General features: G+C 38.3%; 1 protein-coding gene and 1 pseudogene across 1 annotated transcript in view; one reads left to right on the top strand and one right to left on the bottom strand.

The window, feature by feature from the left end:
• The window catches only part of LOC107664533 (protein kinase C alpha type-like), a 66,040-nt gene extending 50,487 nt beyond the window's left edge, over nucleotides 1–15,553 (bottom strand). Inside the window, exons 1-2 of the mRNA XM_016455125.1 lie at nucleotides 15,324–15,553; nucleotides 14,302–14,333 (exon numbers count right to left, since the gene is read on the bottom strand). Coding sequence (XP_016310611.1) covers nucleotides 14,302–14,333; nucleotides 15,324–15,490 — 199 coding nt within the window. The 5' untranslated portion in view covers nucleotides 15,491–15,553. The remainder of the gene's footprint in view (nucleotides 1–14,301; nucleotides 14,334–15,323) is intronic.
• A 4,747-nt stretch (nucleotides 15,554–20,300) lies between these two features.
• LOC107664536 (centrosomal protein of 112 kDa-like) overlaps nucleotides 20,301–21,485 on the top strand; it is a 155,870-nt pseudogene continuing 154,685 nt past the window's right edge.

Raw genomic sequence — 21,485 nt, 5'->3', positions numbered from 1 at the left:
ATATATATATATACAAAAAAAGGTTTTAAAAAATTTTTTTTTTTTTTTTTTTTTTTTTGTAAATTCAAAGATGTGGATTCAGACGGTAATTAAATCACCACATGACCTTGGTGTTTGTCAAAAAACAGTAGGTAAGGATGAAGCGGCTTGGTTTATATTTTTAATGCAATTGGGGAAAAAAAAACACATTCTGGATTCGGATGGCAATAAAATCACAGACTCCCCGCTATAAATGCTGAAAATCCCTTACGTCCCCCTGAGAAACATTTACTGTCCAAATAGGGCTATTGTGTGCATGTGACAACAATATCACAAATTCTCGTGAAAAACTTGTTGCATCTTTCCCAAAAAGACTCATGGCTGTATTAGATCAAAAGGGTGCTTCTACTAAATACTGAGCAAAGGGTCTGAATACTTAGGACCATGTGATATTTCAGTTTTTCTTTTTTAATAAATCTGCAAAAATATCAACGATTCTGTGTTTTTCTGTCAATATGGGGTGCTGTGTGTACATTAATGAGGAAAAAAAATTAACTTAAATGATTTTAGCAAATGGCTGCAATATAACAAAGAGTGAAAAATTGAAGGGGGTCTGAATACTTTCCGTACCCACTGTATGCCATCTTAAACCAATAGTGGTGTGGCAAGCAAAAAGTTATTATTCGAGGTACAGTGAGGTTGAAGCATGTCAGCTCCCATGTAGAATAAACATATTATTAGGCTACTAATTTAACAGGAGTCTTCATTTCACATTGAAAGTACTATTAATTTCTTTAATAAACTGTGAGACTGAGGGGAAAAAAAATACTGATTATATATTTAACTGCACTCTATTTAAACTTGAAGTTAAATAAAAATTCACGAAAAAAAAGAAAAGAATTTGAAACCAGAAAATGTGCATCTATTGACAAGGTTGGGTGTAGATTTTGGAACTGACACTAGGTGGAACGACAAGAGTTGGCTGGCTGAATCGACCAGTTGGCTGGCTAATGCTGGCTAAATGTACAGTATCTGATGTTGCCTTCAACTGCACTTGGGAAACTTGGACCATTTAATATTATTACATGTCACAGATTCAACATTGTAAACCCCCCAAAACTACATTTGAATTCCACACATGAAAATTATTAATTTCTATCATTCATTTTTAGATGGTAAATGTATGTGACATAGTTAGCATAAATTAAGTACCTTGTTATCTATCGCCTGTTATCACAACTTCACATCATATAAAATTAAAATAACTTGCAAAATCATTCATTATAATTCACTACAGACTTGCTTGCTACTCACTGGTCTCAATATATTTAGATCATTTCCAATGTTTTAAATAGTCATGCCCCTTCCAACGTGACAACTCGGAAACTCACGTATTATCTAGAATTCAGAGTTTCTTCCTGGTAAATATGACTTTGCTTGTTCATTCGTGTGCTCGGAACTCATAATTACAATATTTTCCACTTGAAGTGCATGTGAGTGCAATCAAAGCTCAGCGTTCTCAATATGAACTCAAACATCTCTCATCAAATTCTCCTCATTTGTGTCTATTTTTATTTCTCCCCAATAATTTGAGACGAAATATAGTATTTTAGACTTCAGTCAATACGTAATAGAGTTCTTAGTTATATTTCAAGTTTCTGATGCAATGAAAGAACCGTTTTTGAGAAGTAACAAATTTTCATCCGAGTCGCATTGTGGATCTTAAACGCATTTAGAAATTATGGTTCACTGTCACAACAAAGGCAACCTCATGACAACTTCAAGTCATCGTGTTCATGAAACAAGCGAACAAATTTAGGCCTGCTCTCGTAACGAGGCTAACATCGCTGTAAGGTGTCAGCCATGTCTTCAAAATCCTTCCCACAAGCCTTGTCTGCTGTGCCGCATAGCATTTGGGATATCTGACAGAGGGATGTGGTAATGGAGGGTACGGCTCTGAGAGACATCAAAGCAAACAGGAAGTGCAGCAGAGCGGTGCAAGGGCTCTTAATTTGGCAGAGGCCTCTGAAGATAGACGTTCAAATGAAACTCATTAGCATACTGCTGAAGAGAGACGTCTGGAACAAGCAGACACATGAACACTTCAGCTGCACTAAAGCAGCAAAAATAAAAAGAGTTATATGTACTATATAGAAACACTGCCGCTGAAAAGTTTTGGGGTCAGTAAGATTTTTATTTTTTATTTATTTATTTTTTGAAAGAAGTCACCAAGGCTGTATTTATTTGATTAAAAATACAGCCAAAACAGTAATAACTGTTTTCTATTTCAATATATGTTAACATTTATTAGTAATTAATTCCCGTGATGGCAAAGCTGAAGTGTCAACATCATTACTCCAGACTTCAGTGTCACAAGATCCTTCAGAAATACGCTGATTTGCTACTCAAGAAACATTTATTATTATGAAAGTTGAAAACAGTTGTGATGCTTAATGTTTTTGTGGAGAGATAAATTTTTTCCAGGATTTTTTGATGAATAGAAAGTTCAAAAGAACAACATTTACTTGAAATCGACTTGTAAGTCTGTTTAATTATTTTGCCTTTTAAATGTCTGGCATGTAGAAATACTAATTCTGAACAAACAAATAAAACACACACACACACACACACACACACACACACACACACAAACAGCTCCCATCATCTCAATAGGTCACATGATTTGATTTGATATATTTAGCACTTAATTTATTGCTAAGTGTTAGGGATTTTCACTAACCCTAACTATTAACAATAGTAATGGCATTAACAGTAGTCATGGCTAGAGGTCGACCGATAGTGGATTTTGCCGATACCGATAGCTAGGTTGGACCACACTGGCCGATACCGATTAATTAACCGATAGTTTTAAAATTGATACTGAACAAAAACTAAAATAGTGATTTATTAACAAAAACAGTACTGAACCACTAGTAGTAGTAGTAGTATTTGCCGATACCGATAGCTAGGTTGGACCACGCTGGCCGATACCGATTAATTAACCGATAGTTTTCAAATTGATACTGAACAAAAACTAAAATAGTGCTTTATTAACAAAAACAGTACTGAACCATACTAGTTGTAGTAGTAAAAAAAAATAAAATAAAATAATAGTAAATGTTGAAATTAACACACTCTAACAAGGAACAATACTTAGCTTTCATTAATCTTAATGCTACAAATGGACTCTTATTTTAAAGTGTTACCATTTCATTTCAACTGTCATGCTTAAAGATGCACATCTTTAAATATATACACAAAGGCTATAGCATTAAAATTATATGCATATGGATATTGTATGTATACTCTCACACTTTAACTGCTTCTATTCTTGAACACTTGATGATTATCTAATCAAAATAAAAGCACAACGCTGAGTCTAGGAGAACTCACCGGTATCACACACACTCCGGACGCGTCGCGTTCAACTCGAGCAGCGGTCTAAAACAGTTTATTTAATCACCAAACGGACACAAGTTTACTTCAAGAATGAACAATTTGGCATAGATGAGTTTGAAGTTCGGTGTTTAAAAAAACTGAGAAAACGGAAAGAGAAAGCGTGACCTATATTATAGCTCTATAAATGAAGCACACAGACTTTATTAGAGCCACAGAAAGACAAACGTTTTGCTGAAAATGCACAATACACAATTCATTATGTACATTAACAACGATTCGGGACCAATATAATGTAATTTAAAGGAAAACTATGTGAATGGCGCTCTGTGGCGTGGCAGGATTTTCTGTCGGCTGCATTTAAATCCGCGTCTGAAGTTTCCCGCTCTGTTCAGCGTGCAGTATCACGTGTCTAAACAAATAGCACGTGCTGTCAGTGATTTCAACCACTAGAGGCCGCTCTCGCACTGTGTAATTACAGCAGACCCTTCTCAGCCGCTCCAGCAATGGACGCAACCCGGAAAACTATCGGCATGGATTTTTGTCGATAACCGATAGTTCCAGCAATCAACTATCAGTGCCGATTAATCGGCAAAACCGATACATCGGTCAACCTCTAGTCATGGCAACGGTGAACTTAAACACTTAAATAAAGAAGCAATGAAAACGAACAGCTGGTATGAGTCACTCTCGGGGATATACTGTAAATTAGGGCATGAATTGTTTAATGTGTCTGACATTTGGGCACATGTGCTCTTATCCAAGGTCTAATCTTATTTTCAACAGTTGTTCGTAAGTCCAACTAAAACAGAGATAGCGAGGGAAATCTTCCAGACCCTCAGAAACGTCAACAGTTACCGCGTCAGCACACACGGTAGGCCACGAAAAGCCCGCTCACGTTCTGCTAATGCTCACTCTGTGACGAAAACATCCACTTCTGTTTTCCACCACTCTCGCCCGTCAACTCAAACCGCAGCTGTCAGACTGTTTACATTCCCCTTGCCAGCGGCTCACTTACTCCACCGGCTCACCCAAGCTCTTCCTTCAGTCACAGCGCCGCTCTCTTCATTTCTGGACATGGCAAGACTCTCCAGATAAAGTGGCACCTGACTTCAAAGGCCGGAAGGAGACGATAAAGAGACGGGCAGAACATCTGCCTTAGCCAACTGATTTATTCTGTGCCAGTGCTGAAGAGGGCAGACACAAAGCTATGCTGTTAACAGAGAGCGGTTAGAGCGCAGTGGTGATGACAGAACTGTTAGCATTGACCCTTGAAGAAGAGAAATCCAGACAAAACAGAGCCAAATTTGGACAGAGAACGATTAGAAGGTTGCGTGCTCCCAAATGGCCTCTTCTCTTCTTTCCGTCAAAGCTCTTCGCAACTCATTTGACTCCTGTGATTTGATGTATTCAGTTGGAAAAGAAAGCAGAACTTGATTTTGTCTATTTGGAATTGAAAAAAGTCATTTTATATTACGGGTGACTGGAGGGGAGGGATTGAAAAATAAGAGAACTTGGCGACGTCAGACAAAAATGGAAAAAAAAGTTATATTTTCATTAAAGATCACATTTTTCCTTTAGCATAACATCCACAATCTTTTGCTATAATGTTTGCAGTTGTTGATCTTACCTAGATTACTTCTGGTAAGAAATGATTCAGCCTTTTATTTAATTTAAAGGTGAGTTTGCTAATATTTATGTCTTGATTGCTCATTATGAGAATGAATTCAAGTAAACGCAGTAAAACAAATGTGTCTGTTCTTATTTATGTTTATTTGGTTCATGTGCCACAACAGGATTAACATGTTATTGATACTGACAAAAACCTTTTGAGTCTCTTGTGTGACCTTGGCATCATGGTAGTGTGTTCAAAGGGAAATCAAATTAGTTGCTTGCAATATTCAAATATTCAGTTCATGTGTATGTTTGCGTGTAAGTGTGTGTGCTTACGGCTAATGCTAGCCTATGTCTCTTTGATATGGTAATGTACCGATTCAAAAAGGTGTTTAAGGTTGCACATGGGTAATTTGTTTCATTTATAGCTGCAACTTAACAAATTTTTCAAAGAAAGAGGTCGTTTACAGATGTTGGTTAGCATTTTGCAGGCGAGTTAATGTTAAGTTTTCAAACGTTTTCTTATAGGTTTAAAGTTTTTTCTACTGGTTTTTGTGAAGATGCAGTGGAAATTTGTTATTGCTGCAATGATACATTTGAAGTGTTGCCTTGTAATGTTTTGTAAACAATAAAATAAATTGGAATGTATTGTTGATTTTTTTTACCCTTCCAGTTTTATTTAGACAATGTATTCAATACAAACATCTCAAAATCAAAACTATAATTAATTAAATTACAAGAAAAGGCATTACTCCAATTAACAAATTATTTAAAGGGGTCATATGATGCTGCTAAAAAGAACATTATTAGCGTGCGCTGAGGCCTGGCTAGAGTGAGCTGAGGCGGCGGGGTCAAGAACGGCACGCCCGGCGGATCCGACGAATGAGCGGCAACCACATGTGACAACCCCGGGCTGGACTCCGCTTCGTCCACGGTGAAAGTTGATGTATTCCCTCAGCGACCAGCACAGATCAGCTCTAGGCATGACGAAGCGGATATCGTCCTCTTTTGGAAGACCAAACAAAGTAGTTTCGCTTTCACAACGAAGCACACAGCGTCTTCACGACATGGCTGCAGCGTCAACAATACTACAGTGAGAATAAAAGTTACGCCTTCTTTCTTTGCGTGAACATTTGGGCGGCGTTATGCAAATCTTCCCACAGAGCGACGTAGGTATGTTGGGGCGTGTTAGAACGAGCCGTTTTAGGTAGGTGTGGCTGACTCTGAACTTTTATAAAGAATATCTCTTTGGATTTGAGACTTTAGTCTTTGCAACTTTACAGATCTTCTTTATGCACCAAGAGCTTGTAACACTCCAAAGAGAAAGGAAAAATTGAAATCGCATCATATGACCCCTTTAAAGTAGCAGTAATGTTATACTTGTTATTTACAATATATTTTTTGTATGTTTAACTACTGTAGTAGTACTTAGTTTCACCTTTTGTCAAAACTTGATTGAAGGCAACAGGTTGCCACACAAATTTCTAGTAAAGTCAACTACTTCAGGTAAAGAGTGGCACTTACATTTTCTTCAGACAAACATATTACAGTTAAAGCAATGATACTATAATGCTAGTTAAACCTGACTCCACAGAGGCTAGTAAGAAAGGTTTCAGAGAAAAGAGAAAGAGAGTGAGAGAGAAAATTGGGTGAAATCAAATAATCTCTCCACAAAAGAGCCCACAGAAAATTACCATTGACATTGTTATTTCCAGGGAGTACTGAGGCCAAACAGAGATTCTCATCACATGCCTAATGATCTGTAACAGAATACAGCGCAGTACCCATGAGCACCACACACTAGTTAGAGCTCTCTCTCAAGAGGTCACTGTGGGTAGAATGAGCGTGGAGAGCAGCTGGTGTCTATCTGAAGTCTGTCTGTCTGTCATCCCTGCTGAACCAAGCAGCTTAAAGTGTTAGTTCACCCAAAAATGAAAATTAGGCTGTGTTTTACTCACCCCCAAGGCATCCTAGGTGTATATGACTTTCTTCTTTCAGACGAATCCAGTCGGTGTTATATTAAAAATTGTCCTGGCTATTCCAAGCTCTATCATTGCAGTCAGTGGGTGTTGCAGTGCTTCAGTCCAAAAGAAGTTAAATAAAAAGCGCCCATCCATAAAAAAGTGTCTCACACGGCTCCGGGGGTGAACAAAGGCCTCATTTAGTGAATCGATGCGTTTTTGTAAGAAAAGTATCCATATTCAAAACGTAATAATCACTTTAATATCGCTTGCACCAACAGTTGTACACAGAAGCAGTTCCGGGAGCATGACGTATGAGTTCAGCGTTGCGCATGCGCCGGTGAGTCTCGTGAAAACCAACGTTTGTTAACAGGAGCAAAGGAAGCAAAGTTTCCCTTACTTTAGTAAAGGCTTATATCTCCTCTTGGCTTACATCGAAATCCTCCGACATTCTTCTTTACAAATCCTCGTTTTGTACTTCTAATAAGTGACCGTTGTTTTGTTTTGATCTCTCCCCTGCGCTTCCGCGTTCGTCACTTCTGAGCGGCGCATGTGCAAAGCCGACCTCATACGTCATCCGCCCGGAACTGCTTCCATGTAGATTAACGTGATTATTATGTTTTAAATATGGTTATTTTTCTTCCAAAAACGCATTGATTCGCTACAGGAGGCCTTTGTTCATAATGAGTGATGTATATGCACGACAGATCGCATTCGCATATGCGTCTACTATCATAGATATGTATAGATGCCCTATTCGACCACTCCAGATACGTTGACGCGTCCGCCATTTTGGAACGTATTGCGGCCCATAGAAACAGTCACTAATGAGGAATCTACTTACATATATCTATGTCTACTATCCCAGAGCACGCACGCAGATGTACACGCGTCACACCCCGGATGTTGTGAACGCGCTCAGGACAGTTGGACATTGCGGTGGATCAGAGGTAAAAAATTATATAAATACTGTTCAGTTTCTTGCACAGACCTAGTCTGAGTTAGACCAGCTGAAACCAGCAAGCTAGTTTATTGTAATGACATCATGTGTGTTTAGTTGTGAGTCAGATGCATGCCTCTGACTATATGATACAGATGCGTCATCTACAGTAATTCATTCTTCATTCTAGAAAGCATTTTAGCACTTTTGCATGCCCCTAAAAGCAAATATAAATGGAATAACCCACAACATTACAAATTTGACTTTAATGGTCAAGTAGTTAGTAATTAATTAAGTATTATAACATAACACTTGCTACATATAATACATATTACTACTACTAGGGATGTGCACGTCTACTCTTAAGTGACACCGATAATCGATAATATAAACAACAATCGGCGATAAAATGACTATGTGTGATGTTCTTGCTGAGTTCTTGCTGAGTTTGAAATTCAGTAACAACTCCACAAAAACAAGTCAAATACTTAATTGTATCATTATGCCATAACATTCGAGCAGCATTCAGCACATATGTGAATGCCTATACAAAGAACACATTCCCTAACAGCACAAACACAGACACACACATTCACTCTAGAAAGAGTGCATAAAGACAGAGTGCAAATGAATGCAACAGATGGCTCCATCTTGAGAAAGGCTCTTTAAAGGTGCACTATGTAGGATTTTCAGTTACTGTTTGTAAACACAAGATTCAAACTTGACTCCTCCTCGTGGGTGGCTCAACACCACCAAAAGCTCAGAAGATGAGTGATGAGGTGTTTTGCATTTTTTTTAAATATTGTGTTAATCATCCATTAATGGCATTTTTGTGTATATGAATGAATAGTTACGCTAATAATTAGATGGCTGGCCACAATTTGCAAGCGAGTTTAGCCATCTACAGACTAGCTCGCTAACAAACTGTAACTATGTGTCATCATAAAAACGTAATTACAATGCCTAGTAATCTGTTGAGTTACAGATAGCAGTCAATAGGCAATAGCAACATTAGCAATTTGTTTTTGTGTTGAAACACGACAACTGGCCAAGGGCTACGGCCCAGAAACAACCAGAGCACAGTAATAGAAAATTAAAATAAGAAAATACAGGCAGAGGACAATGTCTATGTAGACACAAAAATCGCAACACACTTCTTGTGGATCATTAGTAATGATTAAGAGGGATTCTTTTTGTATGATACTTTTTTTTTGAAAATTCTGCATAGTGCACCTCTTAAAAATAACTATTTAAAATACACACCATATTAAGGGGAAACAAAACACGATGCAAGTGCTTTTCATAAATCCAGCCACTGGTTTTGTTCAGGATACCTCATGTATCTCAGTCATCTCTCAGTAGAAGTTTTGGAGCAACATGCTCAAAACGCAGGCGAGCACAGGTCTGGTGTCCCTCGTCACGAGTCTCAAAGCTCTTGGTCAGGTATCAGAAGCCTTTTCATTGTTACACACCATTACACATCCCCCTAATCCTTCCAAGAACATGCACTCTCTGGCCCTGCCCTCATGTTCGCTTCCCACTCCACTGCACACCAACCAGCTCCCACGGCCAACCCTCCATCAGTGAAGCCATCTGTGAGCTCACCAACTGCCCTACCGTCAGCCTGTTCAGAGCACGCTAGTGCGCTTGTTTTAGCCAGTTTTCTTCATGTTCTCATGCTGTCCTCACTTCTCTGCATGCAATACATTCTCCAGTTAAGAAGTAGATGCAGACAGGCAGGTTACTGCACGAACAGAGGTTACAGTTGGCTGGAGCAATACATGCTGACTGCAATGACACTTAATTAAGGACTCAGACTATGTAACCATGTGGTAGGTGCTTGGAAACAGGAAGCAGTTATGACAGGGTCGCATGACATGCTCGCCAAAAGCTCTAAGGGACTTTCACCTCAATGTTTGCTTGTAGGCTGACTTCCATTACGTTTGTGCTACGTAGGACTGATTTCATGTCACGCTGAGTTTCAAAATGTACAATTCAACTCAGTTGCTTAAAGTCATAAATGCACTATTACATAAGCACCATATTTTCTGCAATATGTCATGTTTTTCATCATCTGAGAAGTGCTGCAACTTATATTCCAAAGTGAGTTATATAATGGCATTAATGGCAAGCAAGCAAAATTTGTGCACACATTTGGAAAATGCTGAAGACAATGTACACAGGAATGTTGAAAATAAAGTGATCCTGGCGCACATTGCATTGCCAAATGCAAGTTACCAAATGCTACCGACTTCAGCATTGTGATGTATTTCCAAATGAAACGGAATATTGATTAGAGGGCGGGGTTTTATTTTACCGCATCTCTCTGCCATCTCTTGCTCGCAGCAAAATTTTCAGATTTCAAATTGGATTGGAATTAAAGATTAAATAGTGTCATTTTTGATTTCATGCAGACTTTAACTGAGGTGCACAGCAGAGATGGTGTTTGTGTGGAGCAGCATTTACTGCGAACAGAGCCGTTGCACTACTGAAAACACCAGAACACAGTGGCTATGTTTACATGCACAATTTTTGGTTCAATCGGACTGAATTCATTCCGATTGATGAATCTGAATGTAGTGTTTACATGAACGCTAAATGCAGTGATCGGGTTGATGTGCGTGTTTATATGTCACAAGCTTCAAATCGGAATTTTGTTTTTTTTTTACATGCACACACTGCACAAATATAGAGTTTCTCACGGTTTGCACATAATAACCACTCTCCTACACTGTTTCTTTATTTGTTTTTAACAGCAGAATTAATATTTATCCATTTATGGATAAATATACATATAAACCGCTGTGCCTTGCTGCTCATATTTATCACGCAGTAAAAATGTCCCTCCCAGCAGCCAAAACGGGTTGCCTGTGGATGATAATCCAAAACAAGGACTGGTGGGAGGTTGTCCTGCTCCACTTCACAGTTGCCGAGTGAAAGGAGAGTTTTATTATGACAGGGCACGCATTTATACAACACTTTATTCAAAAGGAAGAAGCGCTCGTTCTGCGCGTCATATGTCATTACGCTATTTCTAAGTCATTGCACATGCGCAGTCCTTTCAGTTTCGGGGTTCAATCCGATCAAGTGTTTACATGCACTCTCAATTGTATTAGAAAAGGAATAAACCACCCCCTTCAATCCGATCGAAATTTCATCGGATCGATTAAGGTGTTTACATGAAGGCTTTTCAGTCCGATTGAGCTGTCAATCCGATTACAAACGGATTATTTGGTTGCATGTAAACGTAGCCATTGTAAATAAACACAATGCCATGTTTCACTCAGAAACACAGAGTGCATCAGACTAAATCACAGTCTCTTCCGATCTGATAATTGCACTAAAGGTGCGGTCAAATTTACTGTTGCTCTGCACAATTTTGTGGGCACTTTGCTGACATTTCATTTTGAATCTGTGTGTTCGGGAGTGTCACGTGACGGCAAAAAAGTTCACTCATGTTCAAGTTGGTCACGCAAACAAAAAGCTGACCAACAGAAAGCTGCTTGGTTTGAAAGTGATTTCTGTGTGAGCTGTGGACATCACTATTGACGATGGCACAGATATTTGAGGGAAACTTTATTGCTGGCCTCCTTTGTAATGAAGTTTGTTACCAGCACACTAAAGCAGAAATTCTAGTCCCTCCAGGGTTTTTGTGTTTGCAAGAATGAATGCAAACTCAACCAATCATCACATCATTTGCGACAGTTTGCATTCTTGTCTTATTCTTAGAAGAAAAAAAAAACATTTTCTGAGTTGGGAAAGCATTTTTAGCTAATCAAAATATATAATTCCAAGTCTAAAAAAAAATTCAATATGCGTTCAGTTTTCTTGTCATTATAAAATGCTGCAAATATCATCAGCATTTTTGAGAAGAGCTGCGAAAAGTCCTGTGAAATCCCGATAGGACTAAGGAATGCATGCTAAGCATGTACATCAGGACTGCATGCTTACAATGCTTTGACCAGCCATTCAGTCTTATGTACTTATGTAAAGTATGTGTCTGGTCCAACACTGCAGAGGTCTTTGGAAATATATTCACTGATGTACCCACACATCCTCAAAAACTTGACCATCTTCCATGGCAAATGTCCAGTTGACAGGAAGATACACAAACATGATACACAAAATACCTTTGCCATCTGTGACCATCTGAGTCTGCCAGCTCTTGTCTCATCCTGTAGTTCAGCTCAATGATTCCTAAGAGCCAAGATGAAAAGATTCCCCTTTTAAGTACTGATATGGTTTTAGGGGTGCTGAGCCCTAATTTTTATTTTTTTATTTTTAAATACCATGCATGAGAGCAAGATACAGGGCAAGGGAAAGTTCAGGGGGAGGAGTCATAATAGACCTGCAACATCAGCAAGCAACCATTCTCTCCTTCATATTCTTCTTTGTTTATGTTTTATTTTTCACTGCAAATCATTGCACAGACAACTTGGATTGCAAGCTTTTTGCGTGCTACCGTTTTTGACAGGAATTATTTCCCGTATCAATTGTGACGTGTGTTTGGTTGCAAAATGTAGTTACCATCCTAAAGACTTCAGTTCCAGCCCTGCTCCAACACACCTGTCTGTAAGTATCAAGTAACCCTGAACACCTTGATTAGGTGTTTCAGCTGTGTTTGACTGAGGTTGGAGCTGAAATCTGCAGGACAGTAGCTCTCCAGAAGCAGGATCGGAGACCCTTACTCTAAATAGTGTTAAAATCTCGGGGACGGGTGAAGTTTAGTAGAAATGGACAAGCAATGTTAGTTTTACTCGCTTTGTTGGCCACTTCAATTTCAGGAGTGTTGCACTGGTCGGCCCTAACCTGAGTGAAATCTCAGATGAGATGTCCATTTCACTGCATATAACTGTATATTAAACATCAAATATGATTTGATTTGCTGTCACATTACACAGCACTTCACTTTCAGTGTGCAGAGACAAATTGCTTGATTTGTCACACCTGGTTAGGACACGGTCTAATAGTCCAGGGAACTTGAGAATTAAGACTGCTTACCTGGCATCTTTTTCTTTCGACCTGCTTGGAATGGCTTTATGCCAGTTAATTTTTTAAGAAGCTACAGCTGTCTAAAGCTATGATAGATCGAGACTCCACGCTAAAATAATTAAGATCCAGCCCCGGACGCCTGATCCTGTCAGAAAATATCAGTTTTGTCTGGTAACAGAACAACTATTCGGCAGAGCTGTCGATACCCAAAACCTGTTAACAGCAAGTCTTGACTGGTACCCACAAATACCCAAAACGAATGTTTAACAGTCTTCTATCAGCCAAGAAGTTGACTGAGTAAAACCAGAGAAGAGCAGAAGCAGGAGACGAAGTGATGATGATTAAAAAAATGAACAGAGTACAATCGTAGTTGCACAATCTTAGTTGTACAATCTTAGTTGCGTATGTCTCAAGGCTCAGACTTCGTCTGACGAACACAAATTGAACAAGTAATGTTATATCAACTGATTCACAACATCCCATAAACCTTGGATTTCCATAAACATTCCCTCTTATCTCTTACTCATACAGACAAAACAGTTCATGAAACCCCACAATCATGAGATTGAGCAATGAAAATGCATAAGCAAGAAAAATAATAAGAAATATAAAATATTAAAACATAAAAATAATAAAGGAATCATTGATATAAATGCTAAAATGATAAATGATAAAAATAATCAAATAATAAATTATATAAATGACTAATGATTATGATTATAAATTAAATAAAAACACAACACAAACTCTCTTGATGCAACACACACCGTTTGCATTTAAGGATCCTTAGATCCTTCAGCTACAAACTTTCTGCACATCCTATATCCTTATTTGTAATCTTCGTATCAGATGCAAAGCTAACTAACGACCGGTAGACCTTTGGGATACAGTTAGTGACAACCATCTTATTAGCTGAGGTCAAGCGCGTGACTCTGGCTTCCTGTTCTAACTCATCATTCATCATCATTCATCAAAGGTGTTCACTGGGGTTCAGGTCTGGGTTTTGTGCAAGATGGTCAAGTTCTTCACAAGGATGTTGTAATTTCAGAACAGAAGCACAGAATTCTGGACATTCAAAACTGGACATAGAGCTTACAGCCACGTAGTGTTCTTCAAAACCCTTTTGTATGTGGGACCTGCTATTTATCAGAAGCCAACAATGACATGGCAGAGCCAAGACTTAAACAAATTTGCCAAAGACCCTTACAAAAACGCCAGAGCTCTGGCAAGGCCAGTACTTGACACATTATTATCCAGATTATGTGTTCCTATTTCATCCACAATTATGAAATAAACAACATGATTGTACTGAACGTCCTCATCTACCCTGATGTAGTGTAGTAGAGTAGTAAACCCTGGTAAAGCTCAGTACATGCATCAGTGATAGAATCATCACACACACACACACACACACAGTACCTTGGCACTGGAAACCTTGTTTTCCAAATCCCCTGTAGAGTTGCATTTGAGAAAGAAAAAAAAACTGTTAGTGACAAAGCTGCATCACTTTCATTGTTTTAAAACAACTCCCCCCCCCTTTCCTAGGAATTTTCTTTTTTTTTTTAATGTGCAAAATAAACTCTTTAACCTTAATGATTGTAAAAGGTTGAAGACTATTACAACAGGATTTAGGTATTAATATGCTTGAAAAATACCAAACATCTGTTCAGCAAATCCAGATTAATTATGTCATGAAATGGTTTTGTGAATGTGCATTAACAGCTCATTATCATTATCTGTAACCGACCGTCTTTAAGATTAAATTAAACATACTAAACATATTGAAATGATGATTTATTAAAATGATTTAAATGTATTTAGTATTATTATTATTGCAAATGTATGACAATAATAACATGTAAGCCTGTTGGAATACTAATGAATGAATAAATGATCAAATTATACAAAACAAACAGTGCCAAATAAAATAAAGTGGCTTCATGCAGTGGCACTACTACAAAATATCTCATCATATTTTCAACATGTAAGTAATTTTAAGAGGTTTTTCATGTATTACTGAGAAAGACTATTATGTTTGCCACTATAAAAGAGATGACTGACACCTGTCAAAACATTCAAGAGTGCATGTAAGTCATTTTAAGATGTTTTGCCTCATGAAAACAAATCCTCCAGTTAATTTAGTAAATTACTAATTAATTTAAATGCTATATAAATAGACAATATGCTAAATAAATACCAAAGCACAATTTTTTTCACAAACTGAAAATGCAAACACATTATCATGCTAATTTATTCATGTATGCACCACAATTTCCTATGAAAGGAAAAATAGTTTTTCATGTATTACTGAGGAAGACCGTATTATGCTTGCCGCTATAAAAGTAAGAAATGATTGACACCTGTAAAAACCAAACATTCAAGACTGCAATTTCTCAAAGTTCCACATGTAATGCATGAGTACTGAATGCAGAGTATGTTACCAGATAAAGTCGGTGCAGTGGCTGCAGAATGTGGGCTGCTTGAAGAATCGAGCGGTAAATTTGTGGTTTTTAACTTCGTGCACGTTCTTCTGTCGCAGAGCTCCTTTCCGCGCGAATCGTTTGACAGCGGCGGAAGAGTCATTGATCTGTATCAGATGATCAGCCATCGCGCCGCTATTCCTCAGGTGTGTGTCTCCTCCGCTGCGCGACGCGTCTACTGTACGCGTTCAGCTGCGTCTCTCCTGTTACAGCGCGCGCCTCTCTCACTTACACTGACGTCAACACTCTGAGCGGTGAATTTGTGGTTTTTAACTTCGTGCACGTTCTTCTGTCGCAGAGCTCCTTTCCGCGCGAATCGATTGACAGCGGCGGAAGAGTCATTGATCTGTATCAGATGATCAGCCATCGCGCCGCTATTCCTCAGGTGTGTGTCTCCTCCGCTGCGCGACGCGTCTACTGTACGCGCTCAGCTGCGTCTCTCCTGCGTCTCTGCGTCTCTCCTCTCTCACTTACACTGACGTCAACACTCTCCACCGTGCCTGGCCATTCGTCACTCAATGCGAGGGTGCATAACGCCATCCCGTGGAAGAAAATAAGAAAAACGCCATCTGTACTGTTGGAAACGCGTTAAAACGTAGTCGAACAGCAGTCTGTCGACCTATTACAACCATTTGCATGGCTAAATAATGGATATTTATAGACAGGGATGGGCAGTATTTCAGATACATGTATTTAAAATATGTATTTGAAATGCAATAATATTTCTTTTTTGTATTTTAAAGGCTTTGAAAGAAAAAACGAACATCATATTTTCAACATGTAAGTAATTTTAAGAGGTTTTTCATGTATTACTGAGAAAGACTATTATGTTTGCCACTATAAAAGAGATGACTGACACCTGTCAAAACATTCAAGAGTGCATGTAAGTCATTTTAAGATGTTTTGCCTCATGAAAACAAATCCTCCAGTTAATTTAGTAAATTACTAATTAATTTAAATGCTATATAAATAGACAATATGCTAAATAAATACCAAAGCACAATTTTTTTCACAAACTGAAAATGCAAACACATTATCATGCTAATTTATTCATGTATGCACCACAATTTCCTATGAAAGGAAAAATAGTTTTTCATGTATTACTGAGGAAGACCGTATTATGCTTGCCGCTATAAAAGTAAGAAATGATTGACACCTGTAAAAACCAAACATTCAAGACTGCAATTTCTCAAAGTTCCACATGTAATGCATGAGTACTGAATGCAGAGTATGTTACCAGATAAAGTCGGTGCAGTGGCTGCAGAATGTGGGCTGCTTGAAGAATCGAGCGGTAAATTTGTGGTTTTTAACTTCGTGCACGTTCTTCTGTCGCAGAGCTCCTTTCCGCGCGAATCGTTTGACAGCGGCGGAAGAGTCATTGATCTGTATCAGATGATCAGCCATCGCGCCGCTATTCCTCAGGTGTGTGTCTCCTCCGCTGCGCGACGCGTCTACTGTACGCGCTCAGCTGCGTCTCTCCTGCGTCTCTGCGTCTCTCCTCTCTCACTTACACTGACGTCAACACTCTCCACCGTGCCTGGCCATTCGTCACTCAATGCGAGGGTGCATAACGCCATCCCGTGGAAGAAAATAAGAAAAACGCCATCTGTACTGTTGGAAACGCGTTAAAACGTAGTCGAACAGCAGTCTGTCGACCTATTACAACCATTTGCATGGCTAAATAATGGATATTTATAGACAGGGATGGGCAGTATTTCAGATACATGTATTTAAAATACGTATTTGAAATGCAATAATATTTATTTTTTGTATTTTAAAGGCTTTGAAAGAAAAAACGAATGTAATTTTTATTTTAGTCATTTAGCAGACGCTTTTATCCAAAGCGGCTTACAAATGAGGACAACAGAAGCAATCAATTGTAGTATTAAAACAACTAAAAACATGTCCAAAACTAAAAGCTAAAACTTTATAAATACTACACTGTAAAAAATGACTGTGAATTTAACGGTAAAAGACTGTAAAAATGCTACAGTAAAAACTTCAATATATATATATTATTTCATTTCCATTTAGTTTGTTGAAGTATTAAAATAACTCAAATGAAATAAAACTACAAACTTAATAAAAGACCTATACAGACATAATAAACTCAGACATAATTTAACTAAAATTAAAATAAATAACAAATACAAATAATACAAATCAAATGACTTAACGATGAGTTTATCAGTAATCCTAAAATCCACAACAAATGGCCAAGCAAGCGCAGACACTGACAAGATACGCGATACAGAACAAGACCAAACGCGATATCAGCATGTCTCCATCCACAGTAAACAAAACAAGCGTTTAAGATTCAAGAATTAACATTTAAGAACATTTTTCCACACAGTATTTTGTATTTGTATTTTAAATACATTTTATAGATATATATAGGGTGACCAGACGTCCCGTTTTTCCCGGGACAGTCCCGTATTTCAGCTCTTTTTTTTAGTGTCCCTACTTACTTTGAAAAAATCATGTTTTGTCCCGTATTTCAAAATTTCTTTAGACTGGGTGATCAGAGCGAGTAGTAGAAGTGTTCTGTCACGCGAGAACAGTCTAATCTAAGGTAAGTATAGAGGCTTGTTTGAGATGCGCCTCGCCTGAAATGTAGGCGAGAGTAGGCGGCTGCAGTGAGAGGAGGAGTGAAATAAGCGCAGTCAAGACGGACAGTTCTGACCTTTCGAAGTGGAGCAGATACCTACGAGATCAAAGGCAGATATCGCGTTACTCTCACTTACATGCTGTGTTGCTAATAAACATGATATGATTTCAGTTCTGTTGCATTTATATGAAAATAAATATGATGAACAAGACACTCAAAGTGCTTGCTATTTAATTCCATACGAAAGGTGTATTTATCATCCTTTTACCATTTTACCATTTCCATTTACTTTAATACAAACATGTATTTTAGATTTTTATAGAAATATGACAACAATCACGTATCTCACACAGAGATCGCTCTGTCATAGTGTTTGGGAATATTCATGCATAATTTAAATACTGAAATGACATGAAACCAGATAAAGAAATAAAACATTTTTTATAACAGTTTCCCATCATGCTTTTGGTCAGCGCAGTCGGTGGAGAGCAACTGCGCTCGACTGCACAATCCGACACAGCCGCCTCGCCATCGTGAGACTTTTTTGGCACACGTCAGCATGACATCAGAGCAAGTCGGACGTAACTCGGACACTTTTCTAACCGGCATGCATCTCGCGGTGATCACCGGTGATCGGTTCTGTGCAGATTTTGCTAATCTCAAACAAGCCTATTGGTAAGTATGCTTGTCGTAGAACCAAATTACCATCCAATCACAATTCGGTATCGATTAACTTGGAGTAAGTGAAGGCGGGATAGATAGGCACACAGAAACGCTGTCTCGGCCGCGCGCCCGCGCGATCCCAGTTCTGCGATCAGTTCTGCCTGCGCCTTTAAAGGGTCATATGATGCGATTTCAATTTTTCCTTTCTCTTTGGAGTGTTACAAGCTCTTGGTGCAGATCGGCTTTCACCGTGGACGAAGCGGAGTCCAGCCCGGAGTCGTCACATGTCCTTCCGGACGCTCCTTCGTCGAAATCGCCGGCCGCGCCGTTCTCAAGCCCGTGCCTCTGCTCACTCTAACCCTCCCGCAGTTCCTCACTTTATCCCCCGGCCTCTGCTCACCGTAGGCCGCTTACACCAAATACTATTCTTTTTAGCAGCATCATATGACCCCTTTAATTGTTAAATACACACACAGCTGTCAAAATGTCGATCGTGTGGAGTATCTCACATAAATACAGTCGGTTATGGCTTAAGTGAACGTAAAGGGGTGGGTGAAAACCGGATATGTGTCAGTATATTATATTCATTCGGTCTTAAAGGGACATTAGCCCAATTAAATTCCTGTCTGTCTCATTAATGTTAATCAAACAACAAAAGATGTTAACTGAAGTATACATGTTAAACCTACTGTATTTGAAAAACAAGTTTATTTAATATTTAATGTGTATATATTGTATTTTTTATGGTTTGTAATTTGCTTTATTTTTATATAAAAAATAACTATGTACGTCTGTGTAGGCTATTTATATAGATATATATATATATAGAGAGAGAGAGAGAGAGAGAGAGAGATAGATATCATGAAATAAAATTTCTCATATCGTCTCAGCCCCCCCACCCACCACCCAAAACCCTAAGTTAAGAAAGTTTGTGCGGCTAATTCCTTTATAACTATAGCTAACGACTTTTACTTGTTTCTAGTAAATGCAATTCATTGTTTGAAAACAAACAAATAAACAAATAAATAAATAATTCCCTAAAAATCTAACTTAACTAAATGCCACACATTCATAATAAATGGCAGTTATTATGTACTATACAGCAGTGATCAGTTTGTTTCACACCGATTTTATGGTTGCTAGGAAACAAACGCTTCTGGCAGAAACGGACTGAAGCCACAAATAATGAGCTCTTTTCCTGCATCATGGGGAGTAAAAGTCTTCAGATTAAAAGTAAAAATGCGCACATTAACTGTTCTGTAAAAATGATAGAGAAAAATATATCTATATTAAAACAGTTAGTCCTGTAATGTTGTATAGCAAATAACCGAATATGTTATTAAATTGAGTATTTGCATCTGAGCTTACAATAAAAAGAGAGTAAAAAAAATGGTACATAAAGTATATCACGGTGACCGGCACAACTCTGCATTGTGAGATATATGACTTAATCGTCAGTTTGAACCGTTTGGGAGCGTAAAGAATTTTAAAAGCATGTCACTGGACTGCATACTGTAGTTTGACAAATCATGGCATGTCTGTCTCTTATGGCTGTCTGCTCTGATAATCAGCAAAAATATGTGCCAATAATACATACCTAGATTTGCATAAGGATACAATAAAGTGCAGGATGTTTTAACTAGTCTTTTCTTGTATTCAGGAGGAACATGAGTGAGCAAGATTGCTTTGGGGTTCTGGACTCTGAGTTTGATCATTACCTGGTGGACATGAAGTCATATGTGCTTAAACTGACCGACAAGACAGGTGAGAAAAAAATATATACAGTGCTGCTTGAAAGAATTTTCTATATTTCTGCATAAATATGACCATCATCATCAGATTTTCACAGAAGTCCTGTAAGTTGACAAAGATAATCCAATCAAACAAATGCTACTCCAAAGCTGCCAAGTTCAAAGAGGTCACCCAGATTTTTTAAACTGGGGATCTCTTGATCTGCAGGCAAATGCTCTACCACTGAGCTATACCCCCACTGGTGACCCAGGTGGGACAGTATGTGAATCTCTAGGATTAGCAGCTAATTTGACCACCCAGGAGTGGTCCACCAACAAAGATCACTCTAAAAGCAAGATGTGTAAAAGTCCACTAGGTTTCAAAGGACTGGATGAGACCAAAATAGAAAATTTTGGTTTAAATGAGCAGCGTTAGGTTTGGAGAAAGAAAACACTGCATTCCAGCACAAGAACCTTATCCCATCTGTGAAACATGGTGGTGGTAGTATCATGGCTTGGGTCTGTTTTGCTGCATCTGGTCCAGGACGGCTTGCCATCATTGATGGAACAATGAATTCTGAATTATACCAGCAAATTCTGAAGGAAAATGTCAGGGCATCTGTTCAAGAACTGAATCTCAAGAGAAAGTGGGTCATGTAGCATGACAACGACCCCAAGCACACAAGTCATTTTACCAAAGAATGGTTAAAGAAGAACAAAGTTAATGTTTTGGAATGACAAATTCCGGACCTTAATCCAACTGAAATGTTGGGGAAGGACCTGAAGCAAGCAGTTCATAGAAGGAAGCCCCCCAAGCCATTGTGCAGGACTGATCAGCAGTTACAAGAAACGTTACTTGCAGTTTTTGCTGCAAAAGGGGGTAACACCAGATACTGAAAGCAAAGATTCACATACGTTTGCCACTCACAAATATGTAACACGTGATAATTTTTCTCAATAAATAAATGACAAAGTATATATTTTTGCCTCTGTGGTTTGATCTCTTTGTCTACTTCCAGGACTTAGGTAGAAAATTCTAAAGGGTTCACAAACTTTCAAGCAGCACGGTATATATATATATATATATATATATATATATATATATATATAAGAAAAATATAA

The sequence above is a fragment of the Sinocyclocheilus anshuiensis genome, unplaced genomic scaffold (assembly GCF_001515605.1).
Source record: "Sinocyclocheilus anshuiensis isolate Anshui unplaced genomic scaffold, SAMN03320099.WGS_v1.1 scaffold435, whole genome shotgun sequence".
Lineage (NCBI taxonomy): Eukaryota > Metazoa > Chordata > Actinopteri > Cypriniformes > Cyprinidae > Sinocyclocheilus > Sinocyclocheilus anshuiensis.
Note: the sequence above shows the minus strand (reverse complement) of the source record. Positions and strands in the feature narration are given on the sequence as shown.